The sequence below is a fragment of the Epinephelus lanceolatus genome, chromosome 8 (assembly GCF_041903045.1).
Source record: "Epinephelus lanceolatus isolate andai-2023 chromosome 8, ASM4190304v1, whole genome shotgun sequence".
In the NCBI taxonomy this organism is placed as follows: Eukaryota; Metazoa; Chordata; class Actinopteri; order Perciformes; family Serranidae; genus Epinephelus; species Epinephelus lanceolatus.
The window spans coordinates 9008267-9034038 of NC_135741.1; the positions used below are offsets into that span (position 1 = coordinate 9008267).

The 25772-nt window shown below is 41.2% G+C and overlaps 1 protein-coding gene across 14 annotated transcripts in view; it reads left to right on the plus strand.

Annotated features, from left to right (window-relative positions):
- Nucleotides 1–247: 247 nt before the first annotated feature.
- The window catches only part of hspg2 (heparan sulfate proteoglycan 2), a 172562-nt gene continuing 147037 nt past the window's right edge, over nt 248–25772 (plus strand). For 7 of the 14 annotated variants that reach the window (XM_078169808.1, XM_078169811.1, XM_033628952.2 and 4 more), the window contains exon 1: nt 249–680. In XM_078169808.1, coding sequence (XP_078025934.1) covers nt 609–680 — 72 coding nt within the window. In that variant the 5' untranslated portion in view covers nt 249–608. Of the gene's footprint in view, nt 681–25772 lie in introns of all 14 variants that reach the window. The other 7 variants (XM_033628943.2, XM_078169805.1, XM_078169803.1 and 4 more) reach the window with 2 other exon arrangements.

Genomic DNA, 25772 nt, shown 5'->3' on the forward strand with positions numbered 1-25772 from the left:
CTGCACCACTGCTGCAAACTGAATATTTAGAGTCACAGACCGACTTTAAGTCCATGCGGAGATATGATATGAATACTACAACAGCATTGTGTCAGGGCTGGACACACATGAGGAGTGTGTGGTCATGTACAGAGCTAACATGGGTCTAACTAGGTGGCGTCTCCCCACACTGGGATTAGCTGTCTTCTCTTTCAGCACTCCCTGAATTCCACTCCGCCTTTTACTTTTTCAGCAGCTCCCTCTCCCTCCTCTCCCTCTCCCTCTCTCTCTCTGTGCTATATCCCAGCTCAGGACTTCCCGGTGACTTTGCATTTAGCCCCACTACTAGTCCCAAGTTTCGGAGTGCACAGGAGCAAGTTTGGAGCCTCTCCGACTCGATATTTCACTCCTGCAGAAAAAACAAGGAGCGCGTAAAAGGATCGGTTTTACCTGTTGATGAGGTCCCACCGGGTGTGGGACGCAGAGGAGCAGTCGGGTTTGTGCACACTGAAGAAAAGTGTGAAAAAGGTGCAGGCGACACACCGCTGCAGCGGCCAGGAGGAGTGAAGTGAGGGACCTCGGTTTTTCCTTTCCCCCAGCAGTTCCAGCCTGTGCTGGGTTGGTGGAAAATGGGCACTCCGACCACTTCGATCTGTGGACTTATTCTCTCTTTGATACTCACATGCCAGCTGCTGGTTCCTGTAAGTCACCTCAAACTTTCTCCTCACTTTTCACTTTTAAACTCTCCACTTCATGTTTTCATTCAGCCACAAAAACTCACCTATTGAACCTTTAATCCCCCCAGAGGTCACATCAAAGCTACAAATCAGCGCTTTTATGTCCTATTAAAGGCAAAAGAAAAGTATCAGGCATGTGTTGATGTTACTATTTATGTTCCAGTAAATAGTGCGGTCTGCTGGTGCAGGGCTGCTCACATGCAAGCAAGTGGACTGTATAACAGAGTCCGGTGCACACAGTCCCATCAGCATGTGCTGTAAAGATGCTTTTTAAAGTAATATGACAAACTAGTAGCTGCTGTTGAGTGAAGCTGGGCTAAGTTTGTCCATAGAAACAAGCTATTCATAGTCTCCCCTCAGCTCCTAAACCTCCTCAAACTTAGTCAGGGTACACTTTGCATTGCCCGCACTGCCTTTTTTAATCACATTTGCATGGAGATGATTTTATTTTGTGGCACTGTGAGCAAAACTTACATGAAAATGGGCATTTATCACTTCTTTCTTTGCCGTTCTTGAATCATTCCTAGAATACTTGCAGTTCGTCACTATAAAGGTTGGGTTCATTAGAAAAAATGGGCTTTAGGTAGTCGAAACAAAAAAGACAAACCTCTTAAGTGTCGTTCTCCTTCAGTTTGGAGAATGCACCATACTGGGAATTTACTCCCCCAAGTTACAGCCTCTGGTTTTGTCCATCCAGCTTTCACTATTTTGGCAACGGGTCAGCAACTAATGATTATTTTCATTGTTGGTTGGTCTTTCAAATTACACACAAGCTCTTGAAGCATCAAGATTAAGGCTGGGCGATAAGGAGAAAATCAAAAAGTCGCAATATTTTGACCAAATACCTCAATATTGGTACTATTGGTGCTTTCAGAAAACATTTACACAACAAGATATTTAATAGATCATTAGTAATGTGGATATAAGTAATAACTAAGTGGGTGAATTACATAACTTTACTGTAATGCAACCTTTACTTTAAAACCAGGAAAAGACAACACTTACGGTACCACGATACCCCAAATTTAAGAAAATATCAAGTCTCATACGATGATACTGATATAATAGAGATATTGCCCAGCTCTCGTCAAGATTATGTCCTCAAGTTGCTCATTTTGTCTGACCAGTATCCCAAAACCCAAATATATTTCAACAAAACCTCACATATCAGAGGCTGGAGACAGTGTGTTTGGTATTTTTGCCTGATAAATGGCTCAAAAGATGAGTCAGTTGTCAAAACTGTTGCCATTTAACAGCTCTGGGATACTTTCCTCACACTGTATTTATTCTGGCGTTACTACTGATATTTCAGCCTGAAATAAGATGTTTTTCCTCGGCTATATCTGTGGTATGAATCATATAGAGGAGGACCGTTGCCTTGCCGCTGAGAATAGACTCCCCCCCTCCCCACCCTGGAGATATCCCGTCTGGTCTCTCACCTTTATGCCCTCCAATAAACAGAGCTGTCATGGTTGAGATATCTGTGACTCCTCTGTGTTGATTTGATCTGAAGGAAAGCCTTCTTGAATGATGGGACATAGTTGCGGCGGCCGGCGGACATAAATCTCTCACCTGCTGGATATAGAGTATATGAGCGGTGATATTCCACGCGTTCGGAGAGCTGAATGATTTCAAGGTATATTTAACATCCAGCGGCGACATGCCATTGAGTGTTTCCTGCAGATGACATGATCTATCACTTTGTGTCAGTACCTGCGTCGTCAAAAGCAATACAAGTTATCTTTAATATCATTGGTCCACAAAAGCTGTCCAGTCCCCCAGAGGGCCATCATCATCCGTTGTGTCCTGACACTGGAAGGTAATAGGAGATGGCCTCTACACTTTTACCGCAGCCTTGATTGACTACCAGGCCAACAATATCATCATAATTGAATTATCTGGAACCACAAGCATCTGTTTCTTGCATTATGGCTTTGAACTACGGCAACTGGCTGCCTCTTGATTCAATTAAGCACACGTACTGGTGTTACTACGGGCCCTGCTTCCTCCACACTGGAATGTCAGGGTCATGCGCATCAACTCAAACAATCAAAGCCAATAAAACCTCTCGATGGGTAAGAGCTCTCCATCACAAATGAGTACCCATATCCTGCTGTGAACCACCAGCAGCACGAGTGTGTGAAATTATTTGAGTCAAGTATTTTTACAGCTTAAAGGGATAGTTTTGATTTTTTGAACTGGGTTTGTATGAGGTACTTATCCATAGTCATAAGGCTTTATTACATATCGTAGATGTCTGTCAGCACGCCCCCCTTATGAAGAAGTGGTAGGAGTGCTGCTGTGAACAGGGGCAGCAGCAAAATGTATTTTAACCACCTAAAAAAAATCCATAAAACTTAAAGTGTATGCAACATTATGAGTATTTCCACATTTTGTCAAACAGTTCGATCCAATATCGATCCATCTGTGCTCCCATCAAAGTCACCAGACTCCATTGACAAAAGCAGTAATTTTGGCTTGCCGAACACAGGAGCTGCTGGTCTACCGCTGCTTCAGTCAGTTAGTTTGTTTGTGTAATTGTGTGACTTTAGCGAATCCGAGCTAACCCTTTGAAACAGATTGAGGTAGCAGTAGACCAACAGCTCCTGTGATGTTAAATCACAGTTTTTTTTTAAATGGAGTCTGTCTTTGATGAGAGCGATGTAACGGCTTCATTTCCCCCTTGGAAATCGGTGTCTGACGTTAAGGTAAAGCCGTGAAAATATTCTTAATATAGCGTACACTTCAACGGATACCAATTTTTGTCGGTGTCTAAAATAAATTTTGTTGCTGCCCCCATCCACAACAGAACATTGCCTAGCTTCTGTGTCAGACTCCAGCCTGCTTCTCCAAACTGGAGGCGTGCAGACCACCATAGGTACTACACTGGTTATGTATAAATCCGTCATATATCCCACTTCAAAAGGTCCGAACTATCCCTTTAATACTCCATGAGAAAACTGTAAAGGTGTCCACTTCTCAATCTGTTTTGACTCAGAGTGTGACAAGTGGGAATGGATTGACAAAGCCATCGGTCTTTGCTTCAACTTAATCATATATAGAGTATGAGAGTATTTGAGTGTGAGGCCACTTTGTTTTCTGATGTATGACATCAACTGTGAACACCACTGCTGACAATTTTTGGCACAGAGATCTCTCCCAGTATAGACTGTCACAAGTGTCCCTTGACTTCATTGGGGGCTGTACTGAGGTTGGGGGAAGGGCGGCCTGGATTCCTATATAGTCTGCAGAGCGTGTGCCGTTGGTGTAAATTGTTGTCTTTCTCTGCTGTGTGTAACTCAACCCCTTCATTCGCTGCTAAATGCGACGCAGCGACAGTTTGATCTGATGATTTATTTAGTCTGTGCTGGTATCGACTGGGCGAGGTGGTTGGTCTCTCTGTGTGGCGCCTCGTCGGTTCAGAACCCAGCTACCTGGTGTTTAATTCCCATTCAGAGTCGATAAGGAGTCTATGGAGCTGCTCAGCACAGCAGTGCAAACACCAGCTCCACTCCACAGTTTGAACAGTAGGGAAGGCCTGCCCCCTCCAGACCCATTCACATCATTGCTTGAAGACTGGGTTCAGTAAACATTGCATTGTTGAATTATAGCCCCGGGGGGAGAGGCCATCTTGGCTGATGGGACAATGCTGCACTGAAGTGGCTCGAGCGCACCGGCACATATGGAGTGCAGGCCGGCAGGCTGGCATTTGTTGACTCTGCAGTGAGGTGTGACTTGGGCCGGTATAGAGGTCAGAGAGGTGAGGACTCTGAACCTGACTCTGTTTCTCAGTTCAGCGGGGGTCCCTCATGATTCATTCACAGCCAAGATTAGCTCCCACTGCACGGCTTCCTGAGCTTTTCACTTCTAATTTCTGTTTGCTCCACAGTCATGCAACTCTGTCTTTGAGTCTGCTCTCTATGTGACTTTACGGCTTGTCTCCACACTGTTTTGTTTCATGGCCTTATAGAGTGCGCCCCTAGTGTCCAACGTTAGGAAATGCACCTCTTTATGAATGAATGTAAACGCCATCACAGGAATGACAGAACAGTTCATTTTGAGTGTTTTTTGTAGTCTAGTGTTGTGGAATGGAGCAGTACAGGGACAAAAACAGAACCAGTAATGTTGAGCTGCCTCCTAATAGTTGACCAGAAAGGTCATTAGTCGGCAAGATTTCATTGGTCGCTTAGTTGCAGGAAGAAGAAAAAAAACGTGAAACTCTGCTACACCATATCAAAATAAATCCAAACCTATATGACTAGACTATGTGGGAATTTAATTTGAAAGGACAGACACAAGAAGTGTCCATGCTCAGCAGTCAATTTCCAGGGCTGGTACCTGCGGTTATTCCACAGGCTAGTTAATAACATGTCGGGCAGGAAATCCAAAGTGTGGGATCATTTTTAGAAGGTGAAGGACGAACCCAAGGTGATATGTAAACTCATCTTCATTGGTCGACCACAAACATGACGTGTCATCTGAAACATGGAAGTAGCTACATGCCCATTAGCCCACAGCGTCATTAACAGGCGGCTCGCTCAGTGTGTGACGTGCACTTGTAGATAAAATATAGGCCTATGTTAATGAAGGTGCGTTGCCCCACCCAAAATATACGAGCGACTAGTCGACTAACGGCCCTAAATGATGATTAGTGGTCAACTAGGAAATATCTTTGTCAGGGGGCAGCCCTATGATAATGCGAGGTGGCGAATAATTACTGAGGTTGGCCTGTCAGGTGTGTAGCCCATTTTGTAAAATATTTTGTAGAAGAGGTTCCATCTACTGTGCATGCATTTTGTTACACAGCTAGCATGCCACCAGTGTTAGTGGCTCGACATGTCACTGAACTTTTCACTTTGATGAATGTAAAACAGCTCTATTTATACATTTGTTCTGTCTGTTAGCTAATTTGTTTTTGTATTAACTTCCTGTGGCACACAGTCTGTCTGAAATCTGCCTCAAAAGTTTTTTTTCCAACGTACTTGAGGCATTTTCAGAAGGAGGAGTTTTGCAAACACATCGGAGATCACTTAGGTTCTCATTGGAATGAATGGACTCCCTGTACGGAGCTGTGTGAAAACGAGGTGTTAACTTCACATATTTATTGTTCTGCATGTCTTTGTCCAATGCAGTCATTCCACAAAGAGTATGCTACTTCAAGAAACATGATGTGCATGAACAGGACCAGTGTCCGGCCATTTTCTTTGTTCTTTCTGTGGGTATCCCTCAAATATTACACAGCTCCATTGGATAGAGACGCTGAAAATATTCCTTTATAGTTGCCCCCCTATAGAGAAGTGAGGCTGCGGTTGGTTTTGATGCAGTCTATAGCTCTGTAATGTCAGAGGAGCACACCCTCCTGTGCCCGACTTAAAGGAACATAGCCCGGGGTTACATTACTAATGATGCTGTAGTGTTTCATATTTTTACCACCTTCTCAGCAGCCACTGATGTCCACTTATTTAACTCAAGTACGGAAATAATCCAGGTGGTGTCTGTAAGTGAACGTCATGTCTACGTTTGTTGATGTGGAAGTTTGTGTATTACAGTGACGTAGGCTTTTCACAGTGATTTGCATTTACATCCACATTACAACACAAAGATAATGCTTTTTACTTGTAGAGTGTTTTGGAAAATGATCAGGAACGTGTGAAGTATGCATGATTTATAATAAATTAGCAAAAATGTTGGTACAGGATCTACAGTGTGGCCTCACCTCCAAGCCTGAATTCAGTGTTGCTTTTTCTTCCTTTCTTCTTCTGATTATATTTGCAGTTTAGAGCCAAAACCAGCTTTTATAATTGTATTACTAGAATATAATCAATTCATGCAAGAACAATATATTCTTATAACCTCAGAGATCAGTGTGATTCATGTGGTGCGGTGCAAATTAGGATTTTAGACTGCAGAGATGTATCACAGTCTTGGACACACCCTCACACAAACATTCACATAAACTAATGTCTCCACACAATACACTTCGCTCTGCGGCTGCAGTCATGTTGCACTTTCATGCCCAAAGTCGCATCCGTGTCGGACAGAAGAGCCGACTCCAAACACAGCTGCACCTCAGCTGGTACAGCAGCAACGCTGTGCATGTGCTGACATGAGCGCACATACTCTTGAGTACCGCCTGTTGTAACTAGAGTCCCACTCTTTCCATTCACACTTCTTCCCACATTTTCCCTCTGTGAGGCATATGTCCGTGGTTGGCTTTTGTTTCAAACCACAGTTTAATAGATTTATGTATCATCCTCAGATCAGGCTGAAGCTTTCAAAGCTTTCATTTCCATGCTACAGAGTTGCTGTGTGGCTCTCTGTATGTCAATTAATCAAATAAAAAGCCAGAGCTAAAGGTTATATTTTAACCTGGACCCAGTTTTCCCATGTTTAAGCGTCTCAGTGAGAACATTTTTGACACTGTTCCAGTATTGAGCGAGAAAGCTGCAGCTGGCAGCAGCCAGTGCTTGTTTTTGCTACTGACAGGCTCAGATTGTTATTATAAGTGAATACTTATAATAACACTAGACACTAGACACTAGAATAGAAAGGATCCCTACAGAGATAGACCTCTTGTTAAGGAGGAAAATCCTTTTAGTTCAACCAGAAACTGCCACAAAAACCCCTGTTATCAAACCCACCAGACTCCATTTACATAAAGGGTAATTTTACCATCATAAAACACACTTCATTTAAATTTGACAGAAACATAATAAAACCATCTTTGTTTGACTTTACGCTGTTTTAACAACCACAAGCTCTGGTTTGGCTGAGATAAACCCTTAATTCACCCAGATAGATGTGAAAATATGCTGCCCTCATAGACGCTTAAATTATTGTTTTTTGAAATGGAGTTTGGTGGGTTTGGCGACGTTACTTTCGGGTCCATTTCTGGTTCAAGAAAAAGGTTGTAACACTTTACTCAAACATTGTTAGATGGTTTCACCACTGGTAAAAGTCTTTCCGATAGCGTCACAGCATCACATCATCAAAACATGCGGCTTTACTGTCTGGAAACGTTCGTGGAAATCACTAAAAAAAACGGCTAGTTGATTACATCATAGCATTAAAAGCTGTAAGGTACTGATATAAAGGTACATTTCATAAATCATATCTATCGTAAATGTAAGTGTCTCTCATGTGAGTTGAAAACCTGAACTTTCCAGGTAAAGTATTTACAGACTGGTGTCCCATAACTTTGACACTTTCTACATCATATGTAGTGCTCATAAGCAAGAAACTCAGTCACTACCAATTTCTGTATTTTGCTCTAAAGTGAACCCTGTAATCTGCCCTCTTTGCAGTGCAGCAAGACAAGAATAATTTAGATAGCGTGTTTACAGTTCACGCTGTGTGAAATCTTTAAATCTTTAATCTGACTCTTTTTCCTTGACTGCTGTAACACTGGAATTTCTCAATTATGGGATCAATAAAGGTGTATCTTATCTTATCTTATCTTATAATTATTCGAAAGCTGAGAAAAAGATTGATAACAGACAAACAGTTAAACCAATGCCCTTTGGCCTCTGTTTTTTTTTTTTAGTAAGACATGCTTGGAGTATATCACCCTTCATTCCTGTGTTATGGAGCTACAGGTGCAATAAACCCAGCAGAGTTCACGCTGAGGTCACAGGATGTCTTGAGGACACAACACGGTCTACAACTCGAGCAATAAACAGCTAATGATCAGAAACTATTTGTGGTAGCAAATCACAAATGTCTGATATTTGGTTTCGCTCTCAGTGTTGGAATTTTAATTACATTCTTCGGAAAATTAGAAGAAAGACTTATTTGTTCAGTTTGGAAAAAGGTCACCAAAGTTTTCTTTCTTCCTCCTTTGTTATCAGCTCATTTTTTGCTAAATGAGCGGTTTAGCGCTCACTTTAAAGGAACAGTGTGTAACATTTAGGGGGATTTAGTGGCATCTAGTGGCGAGGATTGCAGATTGCAACCAGCTGAAACTTCTCCGGGTTAGAATTCCTTCAGTGTTCATTGAGGAGGTTTTTATTGTGAGCCAAATTCTCCACAGAGGACTTTTTCTCTCCAAAACAAACACATCAGGTTATTAAAATGGGTAAAAATACTAAATAAAGTAGTTTCATGTTAAATGGTATTTGGCGTGTCGGACACAGGCTGCTAGACCAGCACTGTCATTGTCCCAGTATACAAGCACAGGAGGGGAAAAGATTTATTGACCGATGTACGACTCCACTACGATAGGTGGCGATATGCCTCCTTTCAGCTTGTTAGTATTGGAACTTTTTCCGGTTGACCTATTATGTCACGGACCAAACAATCAGCAAATTAGCTACAGTTAGCTAGCCGCAAACTGGTACCATGGTGGACAACTTCACAGCTCTGTACATTTCGTCCGTCCAAAAATGCACAGCTCTGGATGTAGACTTCACCAAATTGTTATTGGCTTCTTCTTCTGTTACGCATTTAATGCTATTCGACTTTTGTGGAGCATGCGCAGAGCCCCTTAGCTACTTTGCGTCTGATTGACTGTATACATGCACGAGTAATTAGACTCCCAGTTGCATTGTCTGGGTGTGTCAGCCCGACTTTGAGAAATTTGATTTAGTATGATTTCAGTTGGATTAACATGTTAACACGTGTTTTTAAAAGTTTGGTTTTAGTCAGATTAACACAATAAATCATTTTCTCTGATGTCATGTAAACGTGCTGAGTGAGTCAATGAAGTGCCGCACTAAAAGGAAAGGCATCTTGTTTTTCATGTCATTTTTTTTTTTAAAGAATTAACCAATTAGTTACCAGTTAATGGGTGTTGGGCTATCAAGAGCGAAATTAAATGAAACTGACATCCCTAAACTGAACCTAAATGCCAGTGGCCACTCTGCTCCTCTTGAAATAGTGAGTTTTAAATCAACACGAGCTTGATAGGAAGAACAAAAGACTCTAATAGACTGTTACAGAGTGATTTCCCCACCTTCACCAGTCTTCTTCAATCTTTTCACACTGTCTTACCGGGCTGTTTCCCAGGCTGTGCCCAGACTAGCACTTATTAGAGATTCATTGAAATGCTAAGTTAACTGTACTGCACTTTCCCTTTGAAGGTGCTCCATAGTTGTCTGTGCCTCATTGAATCGACCATTGTCTCTGCTGGCGGCATTGATGTGAAGTCACTTTGGCATTCCGCTTTTTCTCCCAAGGGAGCTGCTGCATTGTCTTGTATGGTCCCTCCCAACTTATACAGCTACTCTGATGGGGGTTGCTGTCCTTTTCACTAAAAATGTTTTTGTGTGTTGTGAGCAGAGTAGATTTTTTTTCCAGGGTGCTTAAGTTTGCTGAAGGAATGCGATCCTTCTTCGTCTCTATTGTCTTTTAAAAGCAGGTTTGACCCTGACATCCTGCGAAGTGTTTATAAAAATCCCACCCTGGTGTCTTATCAGAGCTGATGATGTCTCACTCCCTGAGACTAGTAGCACCCTGCCTCCACTTCCTCTTACTGTATGACAAGTCTCTACCTGTGAAACCAGAGAGGCTGCCATCTTTCCAAGACTGTTGTAACCTTAAGAAGATGCAAATTCGCCTAAGCTGTTGTTAAACCCTTAATGCTCACAGAGGGAGGTCGACATGTGGAATTTTGCAGGCTTGAGGGTGTGATGGCTCGGTGAAAATTAAACACAGGGAAAACACCAGCTTCCCCTCGTTGCTTGCTTTTATTTAATTCAGGAGCTCGTTCGTAGGCAGCCAAACAAGTCTGCTGCTCTTCAGGAGCCTAATTAGCTACCAACTTCACAAATTAAGGGTTTTGTGTGTTTTGAACACCAGCGCTGATGAGCTAGAGCCGACTATTCTTTTTTCTTATAATGAGCCACGGAAACTCTAAAGACTGAAAACTGAAAACCTTTTCTCTTGTAATGCTAAAAGTGAAAACATGCTGTTTTATGTAATGTGAGCTGAGCAGCAGTGAGAAATAACAGCCTAAGGCACTGTTCATTACTTCTGTTAGAGGAAGGGGTGTTGCACAACAGGGGAGGCACGTCAAATGATTTTTAAGCAGTGGGGAGGAGCTTAAATTTTGTTTTGTTTTTTGGCTAAGGGGAGGGAACACATCTTTAAATGTTTGCATTTTTTATTTATTTTAATACCCTTTGGAACTCAAAACCTACTGTCGGGTTTGAAAGGCGTCATGTTTGAAAAAAAAAGCCAAATTACATCATTTGTCATTGCCAGAAACAGAAATGATCAGAATCAGAAGTCCGATATTTACATTTCCGACAGTCCTTGAACATATCGTTTGCTTCAAATGCTTCCGTCATAACCAAACCAAATCTAAGCTTAAATTAGTGATTTTTCTTGTTTATATATTTCCTGTAAAAAAAACAACATTAAATTCTGTGCTCTTTCATGCATGATAATTATGAAAAATCAAGGTTTTTTTCAACTCCAGGACCTCGTTTTTAACTTTTTACTTATTCAATCATCAAAGTGTAAGTCTTTAAAATCTAAAAATGGCCCCTGTGACAAGTGGCAAGTACATTTGGTGTGAATATAAAAAAAATGTGGTTTAGGGAAAAATATTTGTAGCTCAGGGGAGGGTTAAGATAAAAGCGAAACAAAACAAAACCAAACCAAAAAAATGACAAAGTTACAATCATCATACTTGTAGGACTGACTAGATGAACTTGTGTGAATGCTGATTTTTTTGTCTGGATCTTGCAGCTTCAGTCTCAGTCTTTCAGCATGATATCATGTACAGTATGTAGTCACCAAGTGCGTTTTCATGCCCCTTTTTAAAACAGGAAGCATTAAAGAGTCAGCCCGAGACAGCGTTTTCAATCATAGCAACAGTAACTAAGGAGGGCAGTTGTAAGTGCTTGTCTGTTTGGGGTATGAAGAACTCTTGATATCTTTTGATCTAATACTAATAAATAACATGGCAACACGTCAACTGCAACAAAATGTCCTCAGAATGCCTCTAAAGCCGCCGTTGAAATGAAACTCGTGTACTGGGCCTCAGCTGTGCCCCTTTCTGAGGCTGCAGAGGCCCTCAGGAGAGCTGCACCTGTCTGGTCTGTGTTATCATGTCAGACATAACAAATCTTTCTCTTTGTTATACACACATCCACACACTTACGCACGTCGTGTCCTTGCAGGAATCTGTGCCTGTTTGTTGTTTTCCCCCTCCTTCCTTTCCTCTTTCTGCTCATCCTTGGTAGCTTTAAAGGGACAAAATCAAAAATACACATTTTCCTCTTACCTGTAGTGCTGTTCATCAATCTGGATTGTTTTGGTGTGAGTGTTTGAGATGTAATGATAAATGATATATTAAAATATCTGACACATAATGAAACTAGATGGCAATGTGGGGTATGTGGGTATTCTATGTTTCATTTGCATGTTTCCTACATATCATATCAATGTTGCTAAAGTGATGTAGCACATAAACTGACTTTGTCACTGGGAGATGGAGGGGATGGCGGATGGTGTGACATCTCGGCGAGATGGCTGACAAACCACAGATCTTTGTTTAAGAAGAAGAAACAAAAGCACCATTTGTTTTTTGGTGACCCTTTACAGCGCTTCCACCAGTGTTTGTAGCACTAAATCTGGGTGTTTTGAGCGGCACATAGCGGCGTTTCCCAGCTAGGTTTGTGGCACCCAACCAGAGGGATTTCTACCAACACATCTCTGTGTGTTCCAGCAGTGTTTAAGCCAGTGGTTCCCAACTGGTGGGTCGCTGGTCCATTCTGAATGGACCGCAAGCGACTCTCAAACTTGTCAAGTTTGTAAAAACCCACTTCATTTTAAAGTACAGTGAATTTCTGGCACAGAGCTTTTATTTTGAAGTGCCATTTCCTGCTGTAAATTTAGTGACTAACGGACAGCTACTTAACAGAGACAGTAAAACTAGCTTGACGGCATGGCCAAATGAAAGTATGACGATGAAAATATGAAACTGTGTGGACCTTGAACTAATGACTAAGAAGAAATCTGGACCCTGTGGCTGGACCAGTTGGGAACCACTGGTTTAAGCCACCTAAACTGGCTGTTTTTTACCGAACCTGGATGATTTTCACCAACTTTTTGGAGCTTTTCCCAGCGGTGTTTAAGTCAAATAACCTGGGTGTTAGTCATTGACACATTGCGCCATTTCCAACGGCTTTAGTGCCACCAAACATGGGTGTTTTAATCCAAAACATGATCTTTTCTACACCATAACCAAGTAGGTTTTGTTTCTAAACCCAACCACACCTTCACCACAGCGGAGATATCTTTAAAAAGCAAATGGGTTTGTGGTTAAGAGGTCACTGGCACTCCATTGTTTTGGTGCACTGGTTTGTGATGGTCTAAAATGTTTGCCTCTTGCTGAGTCACCATCCTGTTGGGGAAATGAAACCTGGAATAATCTACAGGACAAGAGGACCCCACTTCCCCTGAAGCAAAGTTTATTCAGGCTTTCCTGTGTGCAGTTCAGATGTCCTGCTCTATATATGCCGAAAGAAATAACCCAGTGTATTTGTTGTTTTTCCAACCCCCTTACCCGTTTTTCCCCTACTTAATCTTGTTTCTCTCTGAAGCATGTTTATATTTGAAAATCCTCGTAATCTGTAGTCATTCTCGTTTTTCTGCAAGTCTTATTTAAGCCTCCCCTGTGTCTTCAGTCTTTTTTATGCAGTAAAGATAATGAAGCATTTATCACAGGTTTTTATTTCTCGCACAGCGGGATCTACTTCATTTGGAGTTCTGTCAGCTGGTCACCGAGTGTGGTTGCAAAGCTGTACAAAAGTTTTCACAAGTTTTCATAACTTGGCAAGTAACAAGCTGGAACTAAGGATTAATGAATTCCCCTGGACCTAATTATGCCAAAGTACAAGCCCTTGTTGTTTTTATTTTTCTCTCTCAGCTAGGATGTGATATTTGAATTTCCTTCACAGTATGTTGCAGCAGAGCAAAGCTGCTTGGTCGGACATTTTTTCCATTCAGGTTTGCTGCTTTTGAAGATGCATGTTCCATGCCATGAGCCAGACCGTGTTGTAATGGAAAAAAGTCTTTGATTCAGACACACACACACACACACACACACACACACTCTCATTCTCATACTGTATTTTTAATGAAAAGTAAATATTGCTCCTAAGAAGTCACAGAGCCTTTGACCTGTACTCAGGCCATATATAAATGAGCAGAAAACTTGTATCCGTCATTTAAGTTCTGCAAATGCAAATCTGTTGCTGCATTATAAGTAAAACAATAATACACCTTAATTGCTTCTTTTAATAAATCAAATTACAGTGGAAACTGCTTATAGTTATATACCCTAACCAATCCCACTCCTCTTCTCCAAACCTAACCAACCCAAGCAACAACGTACAAGCCAATCAGAGGGAGAGTAAGGCAGGTCATGCTTTGCTATCCCAGGAAACATAAATTTGTGTCAGGTTGATTATGTTATATTTATGCAATAAGTATATTCATTCATTCATTTTTCGTTCATTTTCCGTAACCGCTTATCCTGTCACAGGGCTGACACATAGAGACAGACAACCATTCACACTCAAATTCACACCTACGGACAATTTAGAGTCACCAATTAACGTGTTGGCAGTTGTTTCGGATTGAGGTCAGAACACATTCTCACCACAAACGAACCACACCAGAGTTCGTTTGTATCCGAATTGATACCACCTCTTCAAGACGGTCTCAGTGCGGTTGTTTTAGTGCACACCTGAGTGTGATTACTGTGTTCACACCTGACCAAATGGACCGCACTTAGGGGGCAAACAAACTAAACCAAACAGGGCAGGTGTGAAAGCACCCTCATGTTAGAGCAGATAAACTCACTTTTTAATTTCTTTCTTACATTGATGTTCTTGTGCTTCTGGTTTTGGAAAGGCAAGAAAAAGACACCCTCCAAACTCTTCCACTGTTATTACAGCCCCATGCACACCGCCTGTGCATGTTTAGAAATCAAAAGAAAGGTCAGTTGTGCTAGTTTAATTTCCCCTGCTACCTCACTGGCCCTTTGCCCTGTGTTTTTCAAAACACTGAATGTGTCTTAAAGTTGATCTGGCAGTCTGGTTACCAGGAGATGCATGTTTTGTGGGGTCTAACAGCAGTGAGCCTATACTAGACAGTAACTTCTGTATGAGACTTAGGAATGAAAGCCATTGATAAGATGGGAATGCGGACCCTGTTGGTGGTTGAGCGTTTCACTAGATTAAAATCACAGCTTCTTGTATGCTCAGACCATCACCATTGGGCCTTCTGATCATTTTCAAAATACACTGCTCTTGAAGCTGTTCCAGATAACCATCAGGGAGAAGCTGAGTGAAGGATATCAGATTTTATCTTTATTCATGGAGAGCATTGCCAATGAAATACAAAGAATACTGACTCCTTAACCACCCCGCCGACTAAAGTAGCTTAGCATCCATCATGTGCCTGGAGGCCCGACAGTATGCAAGTCTACCCAGTACCTGGCAGGCCTAGTGAAGCTGAACGTTGGCCTTGTATCACAGTTGTTAAGGCGAGGGGAATTTTTGTGGTTTTAGACTAAAGTGGCTGTATATAATTTTCTCTCCACCCAAACCATCTGTTGATCCGGTGGAATGAGGAGTCATCTAAATAGTCATCTTAAAGGCTTGTTTATGTGCCTCTGAAAGTTGCAGTTTGCAGTTTGATCAAAGATGGCAAAGCTGGAGACGCTCAGATGAGGAGCTCTGCAGGAAAAATGCTAATTTTAAAAGTGCATCGCTATGTTTGTGTCACATTTGTGATGTGGTAATATTTAACTTTTTTGGAAACATGAGTCAGCGTATGTTCTCAGTTGAGACATACACTTTACAGTAAGTAGCTGGTGACCACCAACAATGACTTAACGACACCACATCACTCAGGAGCATTATGGGAGCAGCAGCTGTTTAGCAATGCAGATTTCTCTTTAAAGGGGACCTATTTTGCTGTTCTGTATCTTTTTACTGTATAAAGAATTACATCGGATGTTCATATTAAACATGGCCAAAGTTTCAAATTATAAGGTCAACATCGTTTGCTCCTGGCATGCTACTGCAAGTGTTTAAATTATGTAGCCTACACTGCTAAATCATGCAACAAACTAACATAAGGCAAACACGTAAACTTGGTTGTCAGTGTTGTAAATTTCTCCCTGATGTTAGATCATATTCCAACAGGAACATGTCTGGTTATGTTGAGAAGCTTTTATTGGTAATTTAATGGCAGAAAGTGCCACTATTCTCTGTAACAGCCATTCCCCTGCTAACGAACATGCAGCTGTGTGCTAACGTCAGCAAAACATGCATCTTTTGGTTGCTGATGTTGTTAATTTCTCTCCAATTAAGTATTATATTCCTGCCAAAATATGTCCATTTGTGTTTAGAAGCTTTTACTGGTGATTTATTGCTGTAAAAAGTGCCACTATTCTCAATTAAAGTAATTCCCTAGCTGCAAGTACACCGCTAACATACATGTAGCCACATGCTAAGTCAAGGAAACCTGTAATCTTGGTTGTTGATGTTATTAATTTCTCCCCGATTTCAGATTGTATTCCAACTGGAACATGTCCGATTGTGTTTAGAAGCTTTTATTGGTGATTTGTCACAGTAGAAAGTGTCTCTATCCTTTGTTACAGTCATTTCCTGGCTGCAAGTACGCTGCTAACATACATGTAGCTACATGCGAACTTCAGCCAAACATGATTCTTTTGGTTGCCAATGTTGTCAATTTCTCCCCAACTTCAAATTATATTCCTGCTAAAACATGCCCACTTGTGTTTAGACCTTTTCATTGGTGATTTTCACTGTAGAAAGTCTCACTATTCTCTTATTAGTCACATTTCTTTGTTAACATCCCTATAGCCACATGCTAACATCAGGAAAACATGTTTTGGTTGGCAATACTGTTAATTTCTTCCTGATTTCAGATCATATTCATCATTTCTGGTTGTGTTTAGAAGCTTCTAGTTGCAATTCTTTTTTTTTTTCATGATAGAAAGTGCCACTATTCTCTGTTACAGTCATTCTCTGGCTACAAGTACACCCCTAACGAACATGTAGCTCTGTGCTAACGTCAGCATGTCAGCACGTCAAACATGTATCTTTTGTTTGCTGATGTTGTTCATTTCGCCCTAATTTCGAATAATATTCCTTCTGGAACATGTCTGGTTGTGTTCAGAAGCTTTTATTGATGATTTTCACAGTCGCAAGTGCCCCTACTTGTTGTTAGAGTCATTTCCTAGCTGCAAGTACACGTCTAATGTTCATGTAGCCACATGCTTACATCAGAGAAACAGTATCTTGTTTGCTAACTTTCTCCACAATTTCTAATCATATTAGTGCTAGAACATGTCTGGTTGTTTTTAGAAGCTTTTATTGGTGTTTTTTCAAGGTAGAAAGTGCTGCTATTCTGTAACAGTCCGGCTGCAAGTACACTGCTAATGTGCATGTAGCTACTTGCTAATATCAGAGAAACTTGTAATCTTTTTGTTGCTGATGTTGTACATTTCTCCCTGGTTTTAATCCTGCTGGAACATGTCCGTTAATATTGAGAAGCTTTTAGTCGTGATTTTTCACAGTAGAAAGTGCCTCTATTCACCGTTACAGTCATTCCCCAACTGCTATGATGGTGCATGGATGCAGAGATAAGTAAAAACATGGAGACACTGACCATTCAGAGAAGACTGGGCTTTTTTTGGGAGCTGGCTTGAAGAGACTGGTGCTAAAAAGAAACCTCAGACAGAGGGTGGATACAGGTGCACCAGCAGAGGAAAATATTTTTTTAACTTACTAAAGCATGTAAACATGTCCTTGTAGAATCCTTAAATATTATGAACCTGAAAATTAGCATAATAGATCCTCTTTAAATCAAGACACAGCGGTTGCTGTGTTTGTTAAACTTAGGTCCACTTCAGATTTCTTTCCTTGATCTCTTTTTATAAACATGTGAGGTACATATATTTGATTTGCTCATCTAAATTACAGATCTTGGTTGCCCTTGATGTTCTTCAGTGATAATCAGAGACAGTGAAGGCCTCACTTTTCCATTTGTCTTCATGCAAGCAGGACCTCCAGCCAAGTCAGGCAATTATTGCTTTAAAAGGGGTAATTAAATGGTTCTTCCCCTGAACTGAGGGCCTGTGTGATTTATGTGGACTGAGAGCACACAGAGGAGGCTCTTTCAGCTTTGCCAGGTCGAAGAGGCCCCGTCTTCCCTACCAGGCTCCACCTGCTGAGGCTCTATTCTGACCCCGTCATGGGTACAAGGGATGTAAATGGGGGCACACCGGGGCTGAAATTTGGCACAAACACTAGGCTGCAGTCAGATTCTCTGGCACAGACATCAGTCTTGCCTGTGGGCACATGGTTAACCTCAGTCTGTTGTTTTACCAGGGCTTTCCCAGTGCGGGAATAATGGAAAACAAGATTTGAGGGAGATAATAGAAGAACGAGAGCAGAGTTGTTTTTTCATGCCTATTTGTTTTTTAGAACAGGCCGGCCAGACAGAGGGAGATTAGGGTCTGATCAGGCCTGGGTGCTTTGTCTCTGAGGGCAAGTCAGCACTATTGCTGTAGCCCAGAGGTGGAGCTTGTACTTCTCATGCCATATTCCAATAATATGGGCCTGGTCTACATAAAAAATTAAGCATAACTATTGAAACTGTCCTGCTGCAGACTAGTTCTGTCCTTTTTTACACAGATCGCACAATAGTGCTGCTACGAAATCCCATATGCGAGCGTTGCATTTTTACTCAGAACCAAACAACGGCAGCTTCATGCCGCACCAGTGTGTGATTTTCAGACAGCATGCCGGCATCTCGGAAGCAGGAGAGGCGTGACGTGGAACACAACAGCATTGGCCTCAGTTGTGACATAAAACTTAGTGTCGGCAGCGCTTTCTAAACAATAACAATGGCATAACATTGCATTAACAATCATTTACCACCGTCCAACACCGGCACACGTGAGGACAGCAACAGAGGGCTTGGCGGGGATGGAGTACCTGCCGCAAGCGAACATGGCATCTGCCTTACTTTTGACTTGACCAGCAGACTTCACTACAAGCTGACTGGCTGTAGAAAGAGGCAATGTGCCTTACGCTCTAAAACCAGCTGCCGGCAATTTGACCAGCAGCATTAAAGGCGATAACGTCAGCAGGGTTGAGTTGAGCTCAGACGGCCAGTTCACACCTGCAACTTTTCTCTGCAACGTTCTAAAGCGTTTGCGTCTTGTGGTGAATCATTGGTCTGAACTGGCCTTTATATGGCGACTGATCTTGTCCTCTACTAGGAGGGTAAGGAGCTCCTGGAGCTCATTGTTTTCCCAGTTGGCAGACATGTTCTTCTTTGAGTTAGCTGCTTACTGATATTGGCTGCTTTCTTAATCTCCCAGCGGTGGGTCACACATATAACACGTCACATCTATGGTCCTGTCCTGTCAGCTTTCCCTTCTATACAGATGTCAATTTGGCGCCGATACATCCCCTGCAACTGGCTTAAGGGAAAGACAACTCTGTCCTCACATTCTGTGATTGTACCTTTTGATAGAAAATCGTGAGGCAGAATAATGACAGGAATTTCCCGCCTTAAACAGCCTGTCTAAAAGGGGCTTCTGATAGCTGTCAGGTTTAAAGTAATCCTGTAAATACATTTCAGAAAAGGAACAAAGAATTTGTTGTGCATTCCTTTGCTCAGCACTCTTTAAAGTTACCTCTGAATCCAAATGGCTTATGCTCAATGTAAAATATGCATACGGAAGTCTGCACTTAAAGTGATTGGCACTTTAAAATATGTCTCATGGATCAGAGGAAACAGATTTTTCCACTCAGTGGTTGAATAGGAAGCATGGGCACTCTGTCTCTATTAAAGAACAATTAAAAATAGTCAATAACAATAACTGTTTATTACATTTATTTAAAATACCGGAATATATTCTTCAAATATATGTATATATTATTAAATGGCATAGCATGCGTTGTCAGTCATGGCTCATCCTGCTCCTGTCCACCCCCCCGGGCAGAAATACTTGGAGTTAAGTTGAGGAATGAGCGTTTGCTGACGTGAATACCTCAGGGTTCACTTAAAAAAATGCAAGCAAAGGAAATTATATTTTATTCCTGTAAAAATGCTGTTGTGTTATTGCCTGTCGTATGAGACAGCAAAGTTTTCCTGTGAAGAAGTGTCAGCAGGATGAGTGATGTCACCTTTCTGGTGAAAGCTGAGTCTTAAATTATCCCTTTTCTGCTCTTTTTTTCCCCCCCTTGAAAGGTCATGAACTGGCTTGTGCTGGCTTGTCCATTAGCACAGTGATGACTCACACCTAGAGCAGACTGCAGTTAGTTCCCCTGCCGTCTCTCCTATATATGACTGGTTCACGTCGTTGATTAACCACCGGAGCTCGGTGTATTTTCACACGAACACACAGGGCCCCCATTCCTATAATTACCTCTTATTATAGTAGGAAATGGATCCCTCACATCTGCTTCCAATGAATGGCCAGGTTAGCCCTCCTGCTTTCTTGTATTATTGCATAAACTCCTGGCAAACAGATGTCTTTGTAGGTGTGAGCACACCTTCAAATTAAAGCCTGTTGTTGAATTATGAGGACAGGTGAAATTCGTCTGTCAACTGTTGAGAGGAAGATACTCCCAGACTTTGTTTATGGTTGTCAGATGTCGGGCCCCCGGGTTCGTTGTTTTGTTGGTACAAAGCCAAACGTGTCCTCTTAAGTCTCTGTATGACTTCAATGTAGAGTGTAATTAAAGTGGTAAAGTTTTGTTCCCCCTGCAGCATTTCTTTAAACTCAGGTCACTCAAGAACGAACAACTGATTACAATTGTAGCCATTTAAATAGGAATACAGACCATGAGGATGCGGTTTGGGCCTTAGATTTTTATTCTGTAGGGTGATCCATGATAATGCCTTAAAAACATCATCTATAGTCAGTTAAAATTAACTATTCAAGAGCAAAATATAACCTCTAATATGTTATTGCTCTGACATAAATGTTGAAACGTACCAAATTTGACGACACTTAAATCACAGAATAAGAGCTCCTGTTTAACTGACCCACCTTTTCTTGGTTAACTGCAGCCTTTTACGTCCTGCTGCTGGCTAATTGTAATGGGAGCTTTTTAACAAAGCACAGGATCGGATCGTTAAAAAGCCTCTGCTTGCAAGGTAAATGTCTGCAATGAATGGCCTCAATAAAGGTTTGTGGTTCCAATTAGCGACTGAATAGTGGGATTATTACTCATTAGTTTAGGCACAAACATAAAAAAAGAATATTATGAGGTGTTTTTCAGGCACTTTGAGGAAAATTCATTTAATTACAACATGGGTGTTATTTTTTCTATCTTTAAAGAAAACTGTTTACCTAACAACATAATTGTAGAAATATGGGGACACAGTGTCTAAATGCAATATTTACAAAATAGGTGAAGCCAGAGCCTCGGTGATGTAGCCTAGGGAGTAGGGGAGACTGGGGTCGGTTAGCACACTTTTCACTCTCTGCCATATTTCTCTAGCATTATATATGTTAGAATATTCTAACTACCAGCAAATGAAAGGTTGAGGTCTCTGCTATAAATATGAAAATAATATGCTCACAAAGAATGCTAACATGCTCATGATAACAATGCTAAAATGCTCTTAATGGTGCTAACACGCTCACATGTTCATGATAACAATGCCAAAGTGCTTGCAATGATACTGCTAACTTGCTCACAATATCATACATCAAGGGGTTCGTTGGCCCAATGTTAAAATGCCCCACTCACGTTTGACCCAACTTAATAACAAAATTATATTAGCCAGCTTCCATCACTCATAACAGACTTTCAAATCTGATATCAACATGTCACTGTTTCCTTCGTCAATTAAACAGAAGTAACACTTTTTCAATATCTCCATCTTATACAGTTTTATATTGCATTTAGTCCACAGGCCGTATTTAAGTATAATACTATAAAACTAAAATGTTACCCTCACCTAACAAGTTAGTCACTTTCAGATGAAATTGTAAATGAGTTTGGGTGAAGAAAGCAAACATTTTTATGTTTAAATTTTTGTTTCTGTGAGGTTTAACCAACCCCAGTCTCCGCTACTCATTGTAGCTTAACTACTGTAGTGGGGAAGCTAACTGCTAACATGCTAGCAAACCGAAAAACTGCAAGTGATTGTCAGTCACAATAACTCTCTGAGATTTTTTAATATTTTTGCTGTAGTGTCCCACCCTAAAATGACCTCCGTGGCATTTTGTTCTCAGGATTGTAAGTCAGGTAATTCAACACGGAGTTATTAAAAAGGGGCAAAAGCTCTTGTAACTGTTAGCTTGCTTGATAAATGTGGCAAGCGCCATTAGCTAAAGGGACAATATACTGGACTAACAATATGCCCACTGTGGCATATTGTTCTGAGGATTGTATGTCAGATAATTTAAAGAGTTACTAAAAAGGCAGGGAAAGCTCTTGGAACTAACATTAGCTAGCTTGCTAAATGTTTGAAGCTCTGTTAGCTAATGGGTCAATTTACTGTGTAAAAGAGGGTTTTTACCATGAACCCCTGTCTAGTAACTGTCTGCAACAATCCCTTTTTGGTGTCAGAGGAGTGTGATTCAGCTGATAGCCTCCTTCATTTTGGACTCTTTGGCTCCCCGTTCCCTCAAAGGCCAGCTCTCATATCAAGGCGGCTTTCTATGGGTCAATGGCATTTAATTCCATTGTCAAAGTTCACCAAAAGTTGAACTTTGACATTGGCAAAAATTGGAAAAATTTCACGTCTTTACTTTGTCTTTTTGAGAAAATTCTACTGTAATTAGCTTATTTTGTTGCTAAATGTCACCATTTAGATGCTGGTGTGTGCTGCATCTGCAAAGTAAGAATATTTGGCATTAAAGTTTGGATGACGGCATTTCAAGAATATCTTGCTTCAGTACTGTGACGTATTTATTAGTGGAACAGGATAGACCAGAGGGACATGATTGGATTTTGATGAAACAATATAAAGACATTGATTTTTTTGTATTTTTCAGTGTGTGTGTGTATATTGTTAAATATGTACACAATATGGCCAGGATGTGATCTAAAAGGGTTAAAAAGGCTATTTTTTTCCATTTCATCTCGACTTTCAGCATGCATCATTTTGTTTTTAGGTGAATTCCCTTGTGTTTATACCATGGTGATATTCAGTTTGTTTATGTAAAGTGATATTCAGTTTGTTTATGTAAAGTAATACAGATGTGCCATATTTGCTGACATACTGTAAACTCACTATAACTGATTGTGATCCAGTCTATTTTTAATACACAATGCTTTCTTTGCGCTCAGGTATTGTTCTGCTCTCAACATGCAGGCAGTTTATTTTTGAGACTATCTTTTGGAGGGAGGGTGAGAGATGTAAAGGAAGTGTTTAATTTAGCTTAGGGATTTTATCTGGCTCTCAAAGCGTAAGATCCAGCAGGCGTGGTCCTGTCTGGGGGAATTCCTTCAGTTCATCAAGGCCACTGTAAGACATACTGTAATGGTCTTTTATCACCCTTACTATCTAGATATACATGCTAGATGAGCTTTGAATTTTGATATGTATTGACCTATTTTATGAATCTATTTGTTTCAGAGGGGATCTTTGGCTTTTTTAATCAATCTATGAATCATGACCACTGAAACCACATCATAACCTGCTGCTCAGTCTGTGTGATAGACTGGTGAAAGATCCCTGCAGGGAAACAGTCTAGACAGGAAGATTCCCAGTCTAGGTGAGTTAATATACTGTAGGTTGTTTTGCTGATACAGTCAGTAACTAAATACGGAGTGTCAGAGCTTGTAAAAATATAACTCATAGTGGAGTGTTTAATCTTAAAGGATTACTTCACTTCAAAAAAAACATTAAATGCAGTAACAGGTTTCCATAATTAATCCTTCAGCTGTTGCATTTAATGGGAAAATACAGAGACAGGTGCAAAATTGCAAATACTTGTGACTTATTTGATGTATTTGAATGTTAGCGTGCTCTACTCTCGTATGGTTAATGTGCTGGACGTCAGGCCTGCGAAACTGTAAATGATGCAGGAAAAGTCTGAGGCATCTCAAGAGGCTCTTGTTGAGCCCCTTGTTGACCTTGGACAAAAGTAATGACGGGACTACTGTTTATCTCCCATCCAGCAGCTTTTCCCCTGGCCTTCATTCATAACCATATCTTCATCCTGCACTCTCAGTTTGCTTATCCAAAGTCTGCTCTGAGACTGACTTCGGGTTTGGCTGGCTTGGATTTCCACACTTGTTTCTAAAGTTTGAGGCACTGCAGCAGTATAAGGAACCTCTTGTGCTAGTGTTCAACTGCTAAAACAACAGCTGCCTAAACTTGTTAAACGTTTTGGCCAAGTGATTTTTCTCATAAATTCTTCCCATTTAAAGGGAGTGACTGACTGCTCCTGTCTGTACATTGTAGGGCACATTTATGGCTTAAAAAGAAATAGAAGTTAAACACATGAAGGTGAAAATGAAACATGAGCCTCATGGAGTAGCCAGTTGTTCTGAGTAACACAGGTAAACTAATCCGATCTATAGGTTAAGGGTTTTTTGACCGGCCACCACAAAAGCGCTTTACACCTGAAGAAATCCAACCTTCACATCGCTGGGATTCCCCAGATCCTTCTCCTTAAACCAGCCTCCAGAACTTAATCCAGTTCCTTGCAAGTGTCCTGCCCCTTGATCCTTTGTCGAGAGGTGACGGAGGGAGTCAGAATCAAGGGTTTAAAACTGTGAATGGACAAGGTGTAAGCCAATCAGAATGAAGGCATTTTAGGCTGACAAAGTGGGCACCTGATCCCATCTCACATGCCAATCCCAATAATTGGCTTCAAGAATGTTCACATTTATCTGCTTTAGGGTATCTTGAAAGAAGCAGCGCTCACTGGGTTTTTGGAAGGTGGTTAAGATTTGCCTTGATCCTCGGGTTGGGGGGGAAATAAATGACTTCCTTCACCAAACATAGAAGACAACCTGCAGGAAAGTCCCTTGTTAGGCTGAAGCTTGAGGTCACATCTCTGCGAGTCAGAGTGTGGGTGGATTTGCTTCAAAACATTCATGTCTATTTTTGGTCATTAAAAACTGGTCGCTGTCAAAGCAAATTGCTAAATAACTCTATTCTGGAAGACGATGAGGCAAAGTTAAATCAAGTATAAACAGAAAACTGTGCTCTGTGTGTAAAGTCTCCAAACTGAATCACAGTCTCATAAACTCTGAGGTGCACGTTCTCTCTGTCAGGAGCTTTTACCAGTCTGAGGAGACCTTAAGTAGTGTGCTGTGCAGATGTGGGTGTGCCGGTATGCTGAGCACCAGTTGGCTGCGCCTGCCACCACTCAGAGCGTTTTCTGAAACATGGCTTTCTTCAGTGTTTATTGGTTCTTGTCCAGGCCTAACCTCAAATAGGGAGTCGAGGGGGTTGCCAACCACAGCAGCAGACGGCCTACTGTATTGAACCTCTCTGACGATAGATCTGGAAAATGCATGTGTGGAGTCTTACATCGGCGACCGTTTCGCACAAAAGCATCTTTGACTGTTACTGTAATAGCAAGAAGCTCCGGGGAGTGGGCAGTGACTGGCAATCCCTACATGTCTTTTAAACACTGTTTGTGGCAGGTATATAATAAGTTACTGCAGTTTTGTTTGAGTACAAATGTGGCACGCTGTATCAAAATCTGTCAAATGTTGCAACGGCTCATTTCTTGGGAAAAGTGGATTTATGTCATCATTTTGAATTTTCGTCATTTTGAGGGTTCGTTTGATTCAAACTTAGAGTCTTGGCTTTCACGATATGAAACTCTTATTGCCAAACTCAAACAATAGAAATAGTTTTGAAGCTTGTAAAGGCATTATGACAAGCTGCGAACACTTGTCAGCTGCACTCTGGTCTTACTCAATGCCACTCCACTTCCTTTCCTCTATGTGTCCCTTAAATTATGAATGTAAGGCTTGAAGTTATATTAACAAGGCAGAATCTGGGACAGTGGGGTTTTCGTCTGATTTCAAATAAACAAATTCTTGGCTTGCACAATATTAAAACCTTCCATTGCTA